Below are 20,366 nucleotides of genomic sequence, written 5' to 3'. Positions count from 1 at the left end.
TCTTTTATTTGTGGGTGCACCTGATGGAAAGGAAGACGAAGTAGCAGGAGAATTACTCAAATGTGGTATTGCGAAAGAGCAGCTGACCGTTAGAAAATTTGTAGATAGCCGAGACAAAATGAAAGACTTGTTTTGTGAAGTTGACCTAGCCATTATGCCGTCAAGAACCGAAGGCTTTGGTCTGATTGCTCTTGAAGCGTTATCTGCAGGTCTGCCTATTCTTGTGAGCGGCAATTCAGGCTTTGCTAAGGCACTGCGGGACTTCCAAATCGGCAATTTCTGTATTTTGGATTCCAAAGAGCCCAAAGATTGGGCAGAGAAAATCAAGGATGTCCGTGAAAAACATGGAAAATGGCTGCAAAAGATCCAAGCGTTACGGGAACTCTATGGAAAGGAGTACAGCTGGGAGAAACAGTGTGAAAAGCTTGTAGAAAAGCTGCGGTACATGGTTCATGGTATGAATTAATTGGTATTAGTGAGAAACGTTCTCTGGTTAAAAAGATTAAAACATTAGCTTTCGGCTATCAGTCTATAGCCTATAACGCTAAAGGCTATAGACTGATAGCCGAAAGCTTATGTTTTAATATTTTTTAAAGAGAATGTCTTTCACTAGTTTTAAATATGTTATATCCTGGTTATAGCTCTATTTTTAAGCGATACTCTAAATTTCTGTGGTCATGAAGGGAAAAAGACTGTTTGGGTGTAATTCATGTGAGTCAAGCTTCGAGTTTTGATAGTCATATTAATTGATTTATAAATGTAGCAAGCGGGCTCACTGTAGAGTTGACTCCATGGGCATTTCTAATTCTTTCCTTTTCTTACCTGCGTCAATTTAAAGAAGATTTTCTTGGGCACTCTTCTACTTATACCGTGTACCGAATGTATCGCGTCGAGTCATGTGTCTTGTACTGTAAACTAAGCATACTTCAAACCCTCTGGAAACCAATGATACAAAGTTGTAAATAACTTACAGGTGGCTTTCGAAATATTCGCGTCCCGAGCAGGATTCAAACCCACGTCTCCCCGCATCCTAGTAGGGCATGATATCTGCTACCCCATCACGGGGCAACCACGTTGGATAAGTGGCAACGTATGGATGTGAGTAAATGAAGGGCGGCCAATCCAAGGGACATTTCTCCTTCTTGTCTTGAAGCCAAAATATATTGCTCTTCGGAAGAACTTTTATGACTTTCAATATTCTTTGGATGCAAAAAATTCTTAGCGGAACATTATACGCTCGTTGAAAATGAACAACAACAAAAAATAAAACACGCAAGTTGTTTTACAGTTGGTGGTTGATAGAAAAATTTAGGTGAGAATTGCTTGATGTAAGTCATTTGGTGAGTTTTTCAGCTGATAGGAACTTGAGTAGTTTATCGATTTATTAGCAGTCCCACGTAGGAAGAACCATTTGTTTCTCAAGTGACTACGTAATCATTGCTTCGTGCTCTTTCTTAGGTACAGCCACACCCCAGACCAGCCTTAGTTGATAAAGTCGCATCAACTATGTTACAGATGGACGTGTGCATGTATTTGCAGCCCTCGGCACCGTAGCAATGCACAACTAAGCACACGAATAGCGGATCACAGTAGATGCAGCCTTCTGTCCATGTGCAGCGACCACACCAGTAGAACATTAACAGACGTAACCTTGAGAAGAAGGAGAATTTTGTGTCAACGCAACAATGGAGTACCAGCAGGCAACGTAAGTGTCATGCTCGCCAATTACAACAAACGAACATTTTTGTAGGCGAATTATTTGAAAATACGTGGGAGGGGTGATGGTGGTTGAACATGCACCTTTTATGGTGTAGTCTGTGTTAAAAGCAAAGTTGGGATAATTCCTTTGAATTGCTTCACGCATCCCGGCTTGCTGTTTATGATTATAAGACTTCTCCCGTTGTTAGTTCGTCAGTGACGGATTTCCTTCAATTTAAGCTCAACAGTAAAATAAATGGTAGAACAAATATGCCGTCGCATGTCGTCGTTTTCAAAACGGTAAATTTTCGAACTTAGAACCAAAACGCACATTTAAGGTTACCGTATACCTTCAGGGGTGTCTCGCGTCCAAGCGATGCAGCGCGTCCGGTTTAAGCTGTAGATACCTAAGCCCCTATATCAAATTAAAGCTTATAGAGCTGGCTATCAAACCATACCAAAACTTTTGAAATAAAATGAATTGCCAATTTTTTCACGGCCACTAAATGCAAGCGTCCTAATCACTATTTGGAAGCTACAAGTCAAAGCGAATTTTGTTTTTCGCCAATTTATATTTTTCCTCGGTTTCAGGACAAAAAGCGCTAAAAAAGCGTGTCTGCGTTTTTCCATATTCAATTGTAGTAAAAAGTTACAGAACATTTTCGAAATAGGATTTAAAAAATGTGAAGTGATCGTACAAAAATCGCTCTCGGAGAAAAAATATTTCGAAATAAACAATTCGCAGACACGTTTTTGTTTTTTATATGTTAATCTAGCTACTGTCCAAATTTGAGGGCAAACAAACAAATTCCGTTTGAGTTGTAACTCTGTAAAGTGTCTGCTTCAAGCGAAAAAATTTATCCGAGAAAACAGCGCTAAGAAAAATATCTTGCTTCGCAAACAAACCCCGCCCACAAACGTCTTCAACTGGGTTCTCAGATCACTGAGCCAATCAGGGCTTAGAAAATTTACTACCAATTAACTCGCGGTGAAATTTACGCGTGAATCTGCAAAAAAACCTTGCCGTTTCGCAATGCGCTCAAGGCGGAGAGATAATTTTTCTGCAGCTGGGTTTTTCTTGAAGCTGGTTTGGCAAAATGGGGAAGACGAAAAAGGATACGAACGCTAGAGTAGCTGGGCGACGAGAACAAACAAAAGAAAGCGCGGCAGAGCAAATGTGCATGGATAATATTCCAGTGGATCTCGATGAGTTAGACGATTCATCGGTATCGATCTCAACAAAAGAGTCACTGTAAACATCGCTGTTATCGCTGTCGAGTTCCCAAATTTTGCACAACCTTTCTCTTCTCTTGACTCGATCTTTTTGCCCGCTTGATACGTCCGTCGCTTCACCCGCGAGGCCAACTTTCGCTTCTTCACTCATTGATGTATTTTCATTCATTCTTCGCTTTTTCGAACTGGTAAACGGAGTTTTCCGTGGTCCATGTTTACTTATAACTTAACAGAATTGCATCTAATGCGAAAAATGCTTGGATTAACAATGCTGATTAACTGAGTAGCCAGCCAATTCGTGGTATCCATATCGGTAATACTCCCGCGAAAGGTAGTCTCGGTTGATTGCATACACGTTATAGGGCTGTCAATCAAGAGGGAACTTTTACTTCCGGCCATAACGTAAAACATCCATTTCTCCGCCAATATTAGGTTTTTTTCAATTTTGTTTTCAGAAATTAGAGATTACTCTTCGACCATTAGTTTGAACCAAAAATCCAAATTTGAAGAAAATTGCCGATCTGAAGGTATACTGTAACCTTAAAGAGTTCGAAATGGTAAGAACTAAGACAGCACAAAGAGTCCACCGATGATAAAGAGGGTAATAATAATAATGACTTAGAAGCAATGATATCGTGCTTCGGGTTCATGACAACCTTTCATTCACAAGAAAGTGTGGACTTTGAGGTCCACGGTATGGAGATATCGCTTTTTCAACCGAATATATCGCTTGTTAAATTACATGTAACATCAGTCGTGTAGAAGAATTGTTTTGGTGTTATAACCTGCGGTTTCAAATTCCCAGACAGACAACAATACGAATTTGGACGGCACAGATATACTTTTAGAAAAGGCCACGCGCGTAAGACAGTAGTCTGTTATACGATTTTCAGTTCGCCTTCGTCTATATTGCAATCACTTTTTTTTACCCACTCACACGCAGGGCGCATCAGAGGGGGCACGATTTAGGTCTTTTCTCAAATTTTTTTCCCGGCAAACAATAAATGTGAGTTGTATATGTTATTCCCGGGTATTTCTTTTATTAACCAGCGAAGGTACTTTGGTTTGTTATGAGGTCTCCTCCTCCTCCTCCCGTGATGAAAAATAAAACAATAATAATAATAATAATAATAATAATAATAATAATAATAATAATAATAATGATAATAATAATAATAAATAATAATAACAAATAATAATAATAACAATAATAATAATAATAAATAATAATAATAAAAATAATGGTAATGGTACCACTCCCACTCCCACTACCATTCCCATTACCATTAGTGGCAGTGGCAGTGGTAATAATGATAATAATAATAATAATAATAATAATAATAATAATAATAATAATAATAATAATAATAAACGTTAAAGGAGCTACGTCAAAGTCTAAACTAAATATGTTCATCGTTTGTAATCCGTCTTGATCTTCTTCATCCTTGTTCATTTATGGTTCATTATCTTCTTTTTGGTGTTTTCTATTTCAGTAAACTACTATTTTCAGGTTTCCTTCAATTTGAAGGTGATTTTTTTACATGGACAAAATAATTCAAAATACCATGAGTGAGCTCCTTTAACGATGACCAGGCGTAACTATTTATTCCTTCCTGCCTGCTAGCTCTACCTTTCCCTTACTGTTTCATTTATTTATTTATTTTCAATCATTTCATTGTTTCATTCCACAGATACAGTTTTGAAAGACTGAAAGACTGTTTTTGAAAGTACCCTTGGCAACGGCAGTATGTCATTTAATGCATACGTCCAAGAAAAATCGGCTATCATGAAGTTCAACGTTTAACGTTTGAAGCTGATAAGCTGCAGTTAATATTAATTATATAGGATATAGCCCAAAGGTAGTTAAATCTAAGATGTTCATTCTTGGAAAGTAAATAGACCGAGAAATGATTCACATTGAAGCAAAATGAATAGACGATGAGAATCAAAGTATATTTCGTATTGTTTTTGTCCTATGAGTATCGCTTCTTTTGTCAGCTTATATTTGATATTATCTGTTTTTGTTATCAAGTGATTACGTGAATACATCAATAAAAAGAATGAATTAAAAATACTCTTTATTTATGGCTAGCTCTGTGAGTGGACAAGGTAAACCAAATCTTGCGTTGTGATTGGCTCCCCGTGAAGGTAACATGACGCTATCTTGATTACTCACTGTGTCCCGCAAGAAAAACTGTTCTTTTTCCCATACAATAAATCCCTTACTGACTAACTTCGCTCGGTCAACATGGCTAGATATTGGTCTCGTTCTTTTTCTTGCGTGTTTATGGATAATTAAAAAACTCATTAACAATTCATGAGCCTAACACCCTATCATGTTCTCTAAAATCACTCACGTGCAGATGTTTTATACCCCGGCAAAACACTGTCTAACTAAAAAGCCTCAGGGTGAAATTTGATTTCAGTCCCAGGGGAGAGCGGGGCTGATTGTATTTTGCGGCATTGGCATTCTTTATATTCAAATTTCATCCTCATTAGAATTCTTATTATCTTATTCTTCTTTATTTTCGCGGGACTTAAATTTCGCGAAAATTTTATGTCGGCACATTTCGGGGTTCTTTAATTTCGCGATCGAGGAGAAAAATTGTGTTTGTAGGAAATTAATGTCGCGAAAATTAAATTGACTTTTCAATGTCTATTTATTTTTCTTTTTTACAAAAATTACGTTATTCAACAGTTGCAACAAAACCCATGTGCTGTTTCTACTAGGAAACTGTACTCCTCTTAAAGTCAGTCTTACAGTAATAAAAAAGTCTTCTCGTTCTTCCGAGTCATTATCGGGTATCGAGAGTATCGTTACATGTCCGCTCGAGGAGATGTCAATAGAACCTTCAATCTCTTCAAATGGTTGCTTAGGGGGAAGACATTCAATTTCCCGACATCAAAGTTCGCGGTCGTTATTTTTCGCGCGTCTTTATATTAAGTTCGCGAAATTCAAAGACCCGCGAAAATAAAGGAAAATAAGGTATAAAGAATACTAATATAAAGTAACTGCTGTCAAATCCTTCATTTCAGCGTCTAAAACCCGTTCAAATGAGTTCAACCTGCAAAATAATACACGAACATCAGACAAAACTGCTACTAACACACCAGGAGAAAGCAAACGAAATTTAAAACGACTACCTAGCTATGTACTCATTCTTGTCCATTAGCAGTGAGTCATCACTACCATTTTTCTCTTCCAGAAAGCGCTGAATTCCACACACCATGATGTACAGAGACCGGGAAGGATACCTTTCACCATTCAGTTGTACACACGTATTTGGGGTAGCATTTTCGATTAACTTCTTCTCTTCCTCGGCATTTTCAGGTTTCCAAAAACCTCTGGAACAGGACGCCATGTTCTCTTCCGTCAGTAGAGGAAAAGTTCCAAACAAGTGTGAGATTTGATTTTCTTGCATAATGATATCCTACGTAATATTTTTTCGTATGTTTATTTTCATCGTTGTTATCATCTCTACTGGGACACGCTTTTCTAGGAATGTATTTGGAGAAGTTAAAAAAAACTCGCAGTCACGTTTTTTATCAGGTCTAGAATCACTCGCCTTCCCCTCGTGATTTTGAAACACTGCTGCTCGTTTATTAAACGTTACAAAAATATAACTTTGCAGCCATCTTAATTAATTTTACCCTTAGTCAATAATATAGGAGGAGCATTAGCAAATAGAAATGTTACGTTTCCATTCGCGTTATCGTAAACGTTTAAATCATTCTTGTCTTCTAACTTTTTTTCGTCGAATTATTTGATGAGTTCAAGTTTAATTTTCCTCGTTTCTTGGAATCTGTAGGTTGTTATTTACCTTTTTTTTCTTGGAATTGGTAACCACAAACGGCGGATACTGTGCACATCTTTTCTTGAAATTCGTCGCTTCATCTGATTGGCTGATAGCTTGGCCTGACCTCGCTATGCGCCTAAGATGACCAATCACACAATTCTACATGTACCTGTCAATCATATTTAGCTCGTTTCGAAACAATACTAAGGGCCTCTTCATATGAGCCCGGTCAACCGGGCTGGCTCGGTTTTCGAGATCTCGCCTCGCTAATCTTTCCTTCGTAAAAATTTCCATGTGTTCATATGAGAAGCCGGGCTGGCCCAGTTACCGAGATCTCGGGTTTTGCGACCAAGATCTCGGTAACCGGGATGAAAATTTTCCCATATGAACACTCCAGCTCGGGTAACCGGGACGCAACTTTTTAGACGAAATAGCTTCGCTTTCGCAACATAGCGGCCAAAATGGCGTAATTTTTGCCATGTATGTATTTCCACTTTAGGAGTAGGCAAATTAGCTTTGTTAGTAAAGTTACTAGAGTCCACAAAGCTGCGACAGCCGCGAACGATCCAAGTTTATGTTCCACCATTTTGGTTGTGTTTCTTGGATTTTATCCCGGTAGACCGGGCTGAAATTTCGCATATGAACAGACAACAAAATTCGTCCCGGTTACCGGGCTCATATGAAGAGGCCCTAAGAAATGAGCATTGAACACAACAGCAGAAAAGATGCTGCAACCCACAAAATGGCTGAAGCGTTCGATAAACAGCACCCGAAATAGACCGACCAGACAACTCTTGACTACAACCAAGCCGTAGAAAACTCGATACGCAGTCCTCTACTGGGCTATGTGGTCAACAGTCATCACGTCAAATATTTGTATCTTCCCAACGAAGAGATCAAAATTTATGATCCACTTATCGACAGCCTGGAGCGCACTTTAACCAAACCCTTGTTCCATTGTGGAGGACGTTTCGGGCCATCAGTCCTGGACAACTGCGTTGTCAAAGTAAAGCCGAGAAATTCTGAAGCAGGTCAAGATAATTGGCAAGAATTTGCTTTGTCTAATCTTAGCTTAGACGAGCTTCTAGAATACTGCACCGCACTGTTTGGACACAAAGGAAATGAAGCCAGCCCTTGATCCCGAAATTCGTCTCGCCTAAGAGATCGAATCGGCAAGGCTTGAAGTGCATAGATCTCCTGGAATGATGTTTATCAGAGCACACATCGAGGATAAACTTGTAATTACAATTACACCCGGCAGATGTGTAAAGCTGGATCGTTACAAAGACCCCCTGTCTACAAAGTCAGCTTCTAAGGTGCCGGATAATTTTTGAAGCCGTACGAAAAAAAAATCCGTCTGCATGATCACAATATGATAGGACCTCCGGTCATTTGTCTTCCTTCACCTTTCATTGAAATTTACAGGAAGGCGGACATTTATACACAGATTGTTTGTCACGCAGGTGGCAGCTGGAACGGAAACGAAGTGGGAGATTTATATTGGAGTAGACATGATTTAATTAGATTCCGCGCCATCGATGAAGTTTACAGGGAATGATTTTCACTAGTGCATAAGTACCACGACCTACTAAGTATCTTAGATCTAGAATAACTGTGCAAGTTTGTTTTTTTGTATTCTAAGGCTAATGTATTTTCACAAATGAGAACATTAACTACTCAAGCGTAATAAGCAACATTTCCGCTTAAGAACAATGTTGTTGAAAAATATATATGTGTTATTTGCCGGCTGGGAGGTCCGTATGGTCAAAAACTGTGACCGAGGTCTTGAAAATGCTGCCCGAGGTCTGCTGCCTCGGGCAGCATTTTCAGGCCCGAAGTCACAGTTTTTCACCATACGGACCGACCGTAAGCCGGCAAATAAAATGTTCATTTTTTTTCCTGCAGAAAATTGGTTTTACAGATTACAAATGGGTTTGTTTACGCAACCCTTGTCATTGAATCGGCTTCCGCGCCGTCTGCTAACGATTTGAAAAAGATCTTGGTAACGAGTAAGTATCTCAGATAGTAGACAAAGACAGACAGATTTTTTTTTCTAACTAATATATTTATGTTAGTTGCATTTATTTCACCAGTTATGTTCTCCAAAGTTGTTTTTGCGGTGTGAAATTTCGTGCGAAGTTTGAAGTTTTACTACAAAAACAATTTCTGTCAGTCGTTGCTTTTAAAATCACTTCGTCATTTTTTCTACCGTAAATTGAATAGCAGAAAGCGAGGAAATTCGTTAAGTGTATTCCACAGAAATTCTTCTAAATACAGTAACGATCAGAGGTAAACTCGACTGAAATTGACTCAAATTTTACGACGAGAGAAACACAGGATTACGCGCCATTACAGCGCCAAGCTACAAACAATTATAAAGCAAACTCTTACAACTTCAAAACACTCTACTGAATTTACTTACAGTGACTTTCCTTGCCATTTTAAAGTGAACAGAGATAAACTTGCGTTGACTAATCGTCGATGGATGCGTGAAAAAGGCAAAAGATTGACGATTGCTGCTAACTTTTAGGAGCGAAATTTAGGCAGCGGGAAAAAAATCCGGCCCGTGGGCCGTATCGTAAAAAGCTGGACCGGTCACGTGCCTAAGATTAGCCAATCTTACGCACTAACTTTTAGGAGCGAAATTTAGGCAGCGGGAAAAAAAATCCGGCACGTGGGCCGTATCGTAAAAGGCTGGACCGGTCACGTGCGTAAGATTAGCCAATCAAATTCGAGGATTTAGGATTCCGGCCCGCTCAGATGCTTGAGAAAAAAATAAATATTTTTTTACGCTTGTTATCATTTGTCGTAAATTGCAGGCTAACGTTACCTCAGGAACCTACCATGTACTTTTTAACTGTAGTTGTTGGAGTAACTAGTAGTAAGCGATTTTACTAAGGAGGGGGGTGAATAGGTTTTCGGATCGACGGATTTGGCCTTAAAAGGCGCACGGATTGTGGATTTTTGCGGTAAATCGAGCGGATTCGCGGATTTTGAAAACGCAGTGGATCGTGGATCACCTGTGAATTTTGGCGCGGATTCCGGATTGTGCGTGTATTGATGTTCGAATCTGGGTCCTAAACGAAATTTGGATCATAGATCTTTCTTCAGCCTTGGTCGGTGTGTTAATGAGTTCATCCAAATTATTTCTTTTTTCAAACGAAGTTCATTTAAACTCAGGTGTGATTCTTTAATTGGAATTGTACTGTCTTAGAGTCATCAAGCATATTGCCTTCTTTACTATTTGTGCGAAATTAACACTGGTATTCACATTTACCAGTCTACAATTGAAATTTTACACTTCTGTTTCCGGATGTGGTTGTGGTTTCGGATTTGAAAAAAAAAAAATTGGCGGATCCAGGGATTTGGTGAAAATAAGGCACGGATCGGTAAATTTGCATACCCCTATTCACCCCCTCACTAAGTCAAGACCGCTACGCAATCGTTTAATTTGGAGCGAGAAAATAAGACATTGTTCACAGAAATAATGCAAGCATTCGCCACGACAGCTGCCTTTTTGTACTGAAGTAAGTGATCAGAAACTTCCAGACCAGTTTGAAGAACGATGTGACATTGTGCTTTTGAAAGATAAACAATTAAAAAAGAATAATTGTTGTCTTCTCCAAGACCCTTGTAATAATCTGCCATATTTTGACAAAGGGGCTAATTAAATATTGTTTAATTTTGTGTTTATCAACAACACTGAGCGACTTTGGACAATTGTCATTTTGGACGGAACAGGATTCCACAATGTCCTGTTAACAATTATTAATAAATATTCTAATGTGAATAACAGAAATGATGCAAAGTCCCGAGATCAAGAGCCCTCTTTTATAGATTCGATTCCGGGGAGTTGGTCACGGATTCTAAGAAATCTTTTGTCATGCAAGCTTTCCAAGATCAAAGAAAGGGCCATTCCTTTCATTGCGACAGATTAAATTATTCATTGTCGTGACATCGTGATATTCGTCTTAATTCGATTCATTTCATTGCCAGAATACGGTCCGAATACAGTCCTACATGACACTTAAAAAAGGTTTGACGATCCGATTTGGACTGTTGAACGAACCGATAACCGTCTTGTTTACAGTCTGTTGGACTTACGGTCTGTATGTATGTATGTATGTATGTAACTTGTAGCGTCACGCAAAGCTGTATTTTCAGGCGTATCAGTATCTCTATATGGGAAGAAAATGTTTCCTATGTCAAGTTTTGAAAAGCAGCTGATCGCACTCGCCAAAAGGCGCAAGTGCAGAGGCTGCTTAACTATTTCTTCCCTCCGCCCACATGACGTTTGTTTGTCCGCTTTGCGGCTCAGGTATTTCGGTCAGCAGTACGATTAAACGTGGCGGCAGTCATCGGAAGCCCACCAGAGTTTCAAGAACTCTTTACAAACATATCTTCCAAGTTTAATCCAGCAGAATCAGAACATGTATTCCGATCACTGAAAAGGAATTATGGAGGCAAATTTAATTCGCTCGATAATCAAGACTTGTTGTCAAGTTTGCAACTTTTGTGGAAGCATGGATTTGTGTCCGACAACAAACTCACGCTGATCGAAGAGTTTGTCGCCCCGAAATCGAAACAGAAAGAACAAATCAAGGAAATGATCAAGAGTTTCAAGGACTCTCGGGAGCAAGAAGTTGATTTAAAGAAGGAATTGCCGGGGCGACAAGATGAAGTCAAGAAAATTACGAAAAAGCTTGAAACTAAAGAACAGTCGCTGGTTGTGAATTTGTTTGGATCAGCAGGAGTAGGAAAGACAACACTAGCGAGGAGCGCTTGTTCCAAATGGGAAAGAAAGTATTTCGTTTGTGATCTAAGAGAAGCTAAAACTATGAAGGACATTTACCTCAACTAGATGAGTTCCCTTGGACTAACTGTTCCCATCGACTACGTTGATCAGAATTCTGTTGTTACAAAAATTCATGAGGAACTTCAAGTGTTAAATCAGCCAGTTCTCTTCTTACTCGATAATGTAGAACAATTCATCGCTGGACAAGGGAAGGAAGGCAAGAATTTGAAAACGGCTTTTGTGCAATTTCTAGTGAGGCTTTTAGAATTTGATGAGAAAGACAATAAAATGTCATTTAAACTGCTCCTGACAACTAGGAGTCATTTGCAAGGTGCCAGACAGGTGGACAATTTTGAGGTAAAACCTCTTGAAAGTTCCTTTTCAGAGGAAATCCTGAATTCCAAGGGAATGGTTAATGTTAATGCCCACCAGAAGAATGAACTAATTAACATCTCCAAAGGAATACCACTTCTCTTGAAAGGTTTAGCAGCTATTTTGTAACAAGAAAGACAAGCTGCCGATGATCTCATTGCTGGGATTGAGAAGGGGAAAGGTGCCACTCCAAAGAAATCAAAATTGAAAGAAGATGCTAAAGAAAAGCCATTCAATTTTGAAGAAGAAGGAATAGATATAGCCAGTTTTCCACAATCAGAGAAATGTTCAATTCCCTTCTCACTGATAGGTTGAAAGTGTCTGCTGTATCAATTTCATTGTTCTGTGGTCCTTTCTCTGTTTCCACAGCTGCTAAGATCCTTGGTATAAGCCCAGAAAATCAGGCAGAGGCTCTAGCTCAGCTGGAGGGGCTGGTAACTAGTGCAATCATTTGTTTAGTTAATGAAGAAGAGAAGGAAGTGATGTATGACATTCACCCACTTTTAAGAAAATATGCTGAGAGTATCAAGGAAGAAGCAAAATTCCACATGGCTTACTTGGAAGCCAAGGAACGATTCCATCAGCACTTTATGACAAAGATGGAAAAGATTGCAAAACTGATAGGGCCTGAGTATGTTAGAGCATTCCAATTTTTTGAGACTGACAGAGCAAACTATCAGTTCACTGTTGAGATCTCCTTGCAACCACCCTATTTCAGTGTTCCAGGAGAGTTTCGTGAGAATGCCTTAATTGCATCTCTTTTCAATGCTATGCTAACTGAAGACAAACAAATCCAGCTGTTTCATTCCTGGGCTGAGATGTGTGAAGATGACGGACTGTCAGGTAGGGGCCAGTAGTCTCAAAATGAACAATATTGCTGATTCGTTATCTTTTGTTTTGGAGACCGTTTCTTGCTACGAATGTTATTTTTATTGTCATTATCATGGTGATTGTTTTTGTTTTATTGTCGTCTTAAATTACTATTTTATCATGAACAGCAAGACTCTCTTACCCTCAAGAATAATGAATTTTATAATATAGACTGGTCTTTCAAGATTCATATAGCTAAAGGTGGCAGCTGGGTGGGAGGGATTGGGGCTCCCAAATAAAAGTGGTAGTGGTCTACAGATCAGGGAATAAGCTGATGATGAAGTTAGCTGGTATGTGGCTCTTTCAGAGCGCTACATCACCGAGTGACTGCTTTACCTTTTAGTGGTTAAGCTTGTGCCTTGGTTCGAATTTTAAGCCTAAATTTCATTTTTCGTGCGCTAGTTCCTTGCTTTTGAGTTGCTGTATAGTGGTAAACATCAGGAATTGAACTTAAGAGATGGTGCTCGGTAGAATAATACATCTCTAACTTTAAAGAAGCTACAGCGCCAGTCAGAATTTAAGGTTATGGTCCCGACTCGATACTCAATCCTTGTAATAATTGAGTTTTGAGGCTCAAGTTTTCAGTTTTTAATACGCTGTATCAAGAGAAAGTTCCCTATCTATTGCAATATTTATTTATATAATTGAAATGATGTCTCGGAAATGTAATTCTTTTATAATCCTATTTATAACTGATTACCTTAAGTATCATCCTGATTTTCCTGTATAGAGCAAAAGGTGATGGGATCACCTACACAGTAAGGACTTCTATGCAGTGATCTCCAGATTCAGAAATCAGGTTTGATCAAGAGCCCTGGTTTGAGTAGTGAAGACACCAGCAAAATGTATGTGCATCTGCTCTAAATTTACCTTTTTTTGTAAAAAAGGAAAACAAATGAAATGACAAAGTCACTTTTTTTGTTTATCATGATCTCGTCTTATATGCAGTTTATTTGTTCGTGTACGGGTTCTCTATCCCAGGCGCAGTTAAAATGCTGGGAAGCTCGACAAGTTTTAGATGTTGACGGAACTGAGCAAGCATTTGAAGCGTTGAAAGAAGCATCCTGCTCATTAGAGAAAGTTCAAGGTAAATCAAGTGCATCCTTCAGGCTTAGCAAAGGACTTCTCTTGTACTCTGAGGAGGAAACCTACTGGAGGAAAAGGGACTACAAGAAAGCACTAGAAACCTTGAGGTTATCGTTACAACTCATAGAACAACTCCTTAATGCTCATACCGATCTTGTAAGGTGTTAATTACAATGCGATTGGAAACTGCCATTTCCACCTCAGCAAACCGGAGAAAGCACTTGAGTTCTACAATAAAGCATACAACATGCAAAAGGAGTTGGCTGGTTCAGAGTACCACTTTGACATGCCAATGTACGAGAATCAAATTGGCACAGTGTGTGAGGGTCAAAAAGACTATGAGAAGGCAGAGCAGTGTTACAGAGATGCACTGAGACTTTTGAACGAACTCAAACTTTCAGGGTTTCATGACGAAGCTCACTTCTGCAGAAATCTTGCCAATGCTCTCATGTTTCAAAAGAAGCATTCAGAAGCAGTTGAACCTGCAGAAAGGGTTTACAGCACAAGGATGAAGCTTCTTGAGTATCACCCACTGACCGTGCGTAGCATCTTTCAGCGAGCAGTGCTTCAGGCCAACTTTGGAGAATTCGAGAAAGCCTTGAATTTGTTCCTTGAAGCATGGAAAATGGAGAAGTCGTTATGTGTGGGAAACCATAGTGAAGTATGACGAAAGATTATCACTGGTGTTGAGGACATGTATAACGAAACGGCGAGAGGGAGAAAGATGGAACGATACATCCCATCATTTCTTTCCAAAAAGGAACAATTTAGAAAGAATGCATTGGAATTTTGCCAGCGTTTTTCGGATGAAGAGAAACGTTCTGGGCATTTTAGTTTCACCGATTACAACAGAAAGATAATTGATGCATTATCGTACTTGGTTCGTGACAAGAAAGATAAGAATGAAACTGAAAAAGAGGCCTTGTGGTTCTAGGAAGGTATGCGGAGTGCAAGCGAGGACGAGTTTCGAGAGGAGTTTGATCAGGAAACAGATAATAAATTGCTTAATGAGATGCTGAAAGAAAGAATTTTGATCTTGGACAAGGTAATTAAACTTTGCGTTAACCTTGCCGAGCATGAGAAACTCGCGAAGCACCGAAACATCAAGTTGGCGCTGTACAAAAACGTCCTTGTAAGACCAGACTTGTCGGCGAGAAAGAAGATGGCTACGACAAAGCGACGCTAAAAACCAAGGTAGAACAGCTGTACCGAAATGCTGGTGAGGAGGAATTTATTCCAGAATTCCAAGAGAGCCTGTTGCGTACTTGGTAAACGCAGTGGGAAGAACGGAAAGGTGGAGAGAGGTTGAAGGAGTTTGGTGTGGCAAGGGAAAGAACAATCACTGGAGTCCTCCGGTTATGTAAGGAACTTAAAAAAGACGAAATGTTCAGAAGATATGGAAACGAAGCACTGAGTTTTATGAGAAAGTATAGGAGGTAAAGCAGGCTATGATGGAACCCCCTCAAATGAAACAGTTCCTCTTTGACGTCAAACAGCTAGCTTCGTCTCTTGGAGACCATGAAAGAGAGAACATTTACGGCAAGGCATTACAGGTAGGTTTTTCCTTACTTTATAAAGATTGGTATACAGGCAGGCTATACTTATTCTGCTGAATCTGTAAACGGTTTTGTTTCTTAATTAGAGCATTTCTCTTAAATTATAGCTGTACTAAATGTGTTGTTTTGTTTTTCTACTGCTTGTGTACAAATGTTCATGCAGGATATGCAAGATAAACCGCCTGGAGAGTGACGTCAAGAGTACTCCGAGACTTTGCAGTGTGCTGGCCAAGAAGGCCTGGTTTAGAACTAGAAGTTGTTTTTTTGGCCATTAGAGTGACTAGGAACCAAGCTTTCAGCTACATACATGGTCAGCGTATTTTGAATTGCACCACTCTATACGTTTTCCATCTGTCGTCATTACAATAAAGCAATTTTTCACTAATTACCTAAATTCTAGTGGCTAAAAAAGTGGTGGTTCTGCGTCGTAACTGTCAACGTCTTTATTGAACCATCAGGATCAATAATAATCATGTTGGTTAAAGGAGTGAGAATAAGCAATTAAACTTTTAGTATATCTCGGAAGTTATATACCTAACCGGTTACCTTTTTTTTGTTAAGACCCTGGTAAGGACTGGGAAACATCCAGGAGCCACCTTGCGAACAAAAGGTAATTTATCTATGAATTCTAAAAAGTATGTTTTAAAACCCAATGTTTTGAGCCTTCAATACGACTTAACTTATTTTTTTCTAGTAAAATTACGCGTTTCTTTGAGTTACTTAGATGAACTCCACTTGCGTGGGCATGGATTATTCAAGGGTGGAGCATCTCACTATACTTTCCAGTTTATTGGATTTCTTATTTCTAGTGTTGTTATCATTTTGATGTTCTTTAGTCAAACAACCTACTTCTAAATCAGCTGAGGAAGAGGAAGAAGAAGAAGAGGAGGTTGTCGTAGAATCTGACGAGGAGGCCGAGGACGTATCTCAAGAAGACATTGTTGTTGACTCAGAGGAAGATGTTATCGGGCCTGGCGAGGAGAGTGAAGTCGAATCCGAGGACAAAACAAAAGTCGGAGCTAAGGCAACTGAAACAGAAGACATAAGCTTGATCCTCGAGTAAATTTCTTTTTGTCTGACAATTTTGGATAGCCTTATTTCTGTGCACAGTTCACTTGAACATGTACATGACTGCATGAGAACGACGTTTTTCTATCAGTGTCAAAAGCTACTGAGTTCTGCCTGACTTATCCCAGCAGTATTCAGGATGGTTGACGCATTTGAGACTGATTTAAGAGCTCAGCTCCTACGAATGTCCCTTTGCTCAGTGGAATAAATCTGATCGTTCTTTTAGTAATCAATTATAGATTTAACTTTGATTAAAACTGATACTACGAATAGTTTTAATATAAAAGAACTTGTAAATGGGCTAAAAGCTGCCAATTCTGAATTCCAAATGCCCAGGAACTCACGTATAGGATTATTCCCGTTTTACTAGGGTGGTTTCTGTGTGTGTGTGTACTTAACGCACTCTTATCAGCCTTGAAGAAAATTTGCTTTGATTAATTTGTATTTTAGATTCAAATTTTGGCTACCAACATGAGTTGCGAATTTGATAGAAGGTAGAGCATAAACGATTAACCTTGTAGAGGAAAAACCTTCAATTTTTGGTATTCCGGATCAGTCTGTTCTTTTGAAAAATGTATACCTTTTGAACTAACATATACATCATACATTAGGTAATGCTCGACGGTCGACGGCAGATCATTGGGAAGCCTCATTGTGAGCCTTTTTTTTTTTTTTTTTTTTTTGATAGACACTGTATCCAAACAAGGCAGCCACTGGGAGCTTAAAGAGGTGGCGGCACACGTGATATTTACCTGATGCTGTGTACGAGGATAGGCTGATGACCCTCCACAGATGGGAGTCTTCAGCAGGTTTCCCTCCTCTCCAAGAAAATGAAGCCATAGTTAGCGATGTAATTGAACTATCAGCTGGCATTTCTGAAGGACTTGCATTCAATAAGGAGGTCACTTTGGCCATCTCTCACAGTGCGGCGGACCTTAAGGGGTATGAGGTGGTAGTGAAGAAGTTGATTGACAAGGACATCAATGAGTGGGTGGAGGTCGATGAAACAGTTGATTTTCGAGCCCTGTCAGGTAAAGGCTGCCCTTGATTATCAATGCATATGCATGTAAGATCATTACCTTAGGAAAAATACCAGGCAGTATTTCCTGCAAAATGGTATTTCACAATCCATCTAAATCTTTTAATCTAATCCTTTAATTTTCGACTCCTTTTTAACCTTAGTTAACTATCATTTGCTATCACAATGGAATTAGTGAAATATCTTAGACAATTTAATACTGCACAAATTATACTAAGGAAGTAGTACCTAACACCAACCAGCTGATAAAAATCCTGAACAAGGAAGGTTTTGAGATTGGGGAGAATTGAGCAGAACTTCAAGTGACGAAGTTTAAAAGTCATATCTTTCCGACCTTTAACATACTGTAGCACAGTTTAAGGTTTATATTTGTACTGTTTTGAAAGATTCAGATACCTTAGTATGGTCATATTTGTGATGTTATTAAACTGTTCTTTTGCGCATTATTTATTTCAGACCTCCAGCAAGCATATGGCAGTAATTTCCTGACTGTCTCCTTCTGTTGCTGAGACTAAGATTACTCAGTGCTCCACATCTGTGGTGGTTTGCCGTCTCAAGTCTTACATGTTCACCGTTACCACTGAGTCGACAAGCCTTTTCTTACCCGGCTATCCACTGGTCAAGGTTATCATTCCCGAAAATGCTGTACATGCAACAGAACAACTTGAGGTTACTGTTAAGGTACGTGTGTATTTTTAATGAACAACTGTGTGGTGAAGAACTTTCAATTGGGCTTAAGTGTAGCTGAGATTTCACCGACGACCTGCTCCCATCTGAGCAGGCAAGCAGAAACGAAAAACGAAAACGTACTGAGCAAGGCGGTAGTCAGGAAAATAAATTTTATGACTAAGGCGATGCCCATGGACAAATCATCTTCCTAGGTATTTTGGGGGTGTTTATGATGACTACAATTAAAAACAACACTGATATCACGCCAGGAAAAAATAAAGACTGAGGCAAGTGCCTCGGTTTGCCTGTTACTAGCCACGGCCCTATTAAGAGCATTCAGAACTGAAATAAAGCGTTATGTACATGTAGCTAATTTTGGTCAGTTTATACCCGATGTTTAAAGTTAGAAGCACGGTTGCAATTTTGATGATTATCGGTTTCTTGACGATGCTACTGTTCAGAGAATATTAAGCTAAGTGCAGTTCCTCATTTTTTTGCTAGAGTTACCTAAGTGGACAAGAAGACGAGCTGAAATATCACCGCGCACTTACTCGTGTACTCGACAAAACCTATTTATATATAGTGATTAGTGATATTCGGTCTCTTTTACAGGGATGACCGTTGCATTACACGTACATAGAGGTGTCTTGGTATGTAGGCTGGTAAAGTCCTCGTTCGAATCGAGCAGCCCGCGCCTTTCTGTGGTTACTAAAAATCATTCTACTTCTCCTTGTCTGTCTCTCTGTCTGTCTGCCTGTCTCTCTGGTTCAATTGTCGGTATCCATTTATACACTTGCATGGATGGAGAGAGGCACTGAGAGATAAAAGGGTCTTGTTCAAAAACGCAACACAGTGAACCCGGCTAGGGCTCAAACCAAGACCGTTGTATCCGGAGTCCAGTACACTAACTATCCGGCCATTTGGTCTCCCGCGTATTTCGGATGACGTCTGTAAAAAAAAAATATGTCGCGTTTTCTGTTTTCTATCCATTTTTATTTATTTATTTTTTATTTGTTTATTTTTTTTGGGTTAGGTACAAGAGTTTCCCCGGAAAGAAATAAAAGGCAGGGAGCTATTAGCCGGGCCCATCCAATCTGTTTCAGGGACCCAATTATCTGAAATGACCCAACCACCTCAAATGAACCAATCAGACCAAATGACCCGTTTGCCTCAAGTGACCCAATCCTTTCCAGCGACCCAATTATCTCAAATAACCTAGCCACCTCAAATGACCCAATCGGGTCAAGCGACCTGACTGCCTCAAATGAACCGATCTGTTCCATCGACCCAATTATCTCAAATGACTCAACCGCCTCAAATGACCCAATTGGCTCAAGTGACCTGACTTCGTCAAATGAACAAATCTGTTCCTGCAACCCAATTATCTCCAATGGCCCAACCTCCTTAAATGACTCAATTGGCTCAAATGGCTCAACCAGCTAGTGTGACCAAATAACTTCAGAATGACCCAACGGGTTCTAGTGATCCAGTTGCCTCAAATGTACCAACCAGTTCAAGACACTCAACTACCCCAAATGACTCAATTGGCCAAGTTGTCCAAGCTACATCAAATTACCCAACCAGGTCATATGACACAATTGCCTCAAAAGATCCAAGCTGTTCCAGCAGCACGACTAGCAGGTAACCCAGTTGGCTTAAATGACTCAACTGCAGCAGCTCATGCAAATAGCACAACCCGGTAAATGGGCCAGCAACCCCAAAATCAAATCATCATAATTCAATCGCGGATGGGTTCTAGTGACCCAATAGGGACCTTACGCAAAACACGACGGCAACGGCAACGAGAACGTCACCAAACAAAAGGTTTAATGAGGAGAACAATGGCTGTGCACGTGCATTATAATTCTTGGTACATTTCTTTGCCGTCCTCTGCAAAACATAAACGTGAAAAAAACAAATTCTGCGTTGTCTGGAGAACGTGAACCACGACGGCTAATTTTTCGTATTTCTATTTGGAACTGAACGTATCTGTAGCATATTCGGCAGGGGCAAGTTTTAATACCGACAAACACACTGAATAGATCTAAATAAATGAGAAATTCCAAAGTAAAATAGAAACACATTTTTTACTAGGCGTCGTCCTCGCCGTCGCCGTCGTATATGCGTAAGGTCCCTTTTCAATTGACACGACGGTCTCAAATGTCGACCCACATGCAACTTGC

At 39.6% G+C, this 20,366-nt stretch overlaps 1 protein-coding gene and 1 pseudogene across 3 annotated transcripts in view; both read left to right on the top strand.

Moving 5' to 3' along the window:
• The window catches only part of LOC145494683 (uncharacterized), a 34,623-nt gene extending 29,319 nt beyond the window's left edge, over positions 1 to 5,304 (top strand). For both annotated transcript variants that reach the window (XM_081474231.1, XM_081474230.1), the window contains exons 12-14: positions 1 to 455; positions 1,459 to 1,705; positions 4,623 to 5,304. The exon at positions 1 to 455 is cut by the window's left edge and continues 156 nt beyond it. In XM_081474231.1, coding sequence (XP_081330357.1) covers positions 1 to 455; positions 1,459 to 1,490 — 487 coding nt within the window. In that variant the 3' untranslated portion in view covers positions 1,491 to 1,705; positions 4,623 to 5,304. The remainder of the gene's footprint in view (positions 456 to 1,458; positions 1,706 to 4,622) is intronic.
• Positions 5,305 to 10,748: 5,444 nt separating this feature from the next.
• LOC145494172 (uncharacterized) lies at positions 10,749 to 18,801 on the top strand (annotated as a pseudogene). The gene is made up of 8 exons (XR_014050242.1): positions 10,749 to 10,841; positions 11,047 to 12,732; positions 13,727 to 15,404; positions 15,969 to 16,017; positions 16,244 to 16,466; positions 17,162 to 17,506; positions 17,971 to 18,195; positions 18,796 to 18,801. The product of XR_014050242.1 is annotated as an uncharacterized LOC145494172 (transcript).
• The last annotated feature ends 1,565 nt before the right edge of the window (positions 18,802 to 20,366 follow it).

Source organism: Orbicella franksi, chromosome 8 (assembly GCF_964199315.1).
Source record: "Orbicella franksi chromosome 8, jaOrbFran1.1, whole genome shotgun sequence".
Taxonomy (NCBI): Eukaryota; Metazoa; Cnidaria; class Anthozoa; order Scleractinia; family Merulinidae; genus Orbicella; species Orbicella franksi.
Note: the sequence above shows the minus strand (reverse complement) of the source record. Positions and strands in the feature narration are given on the sequence as shown.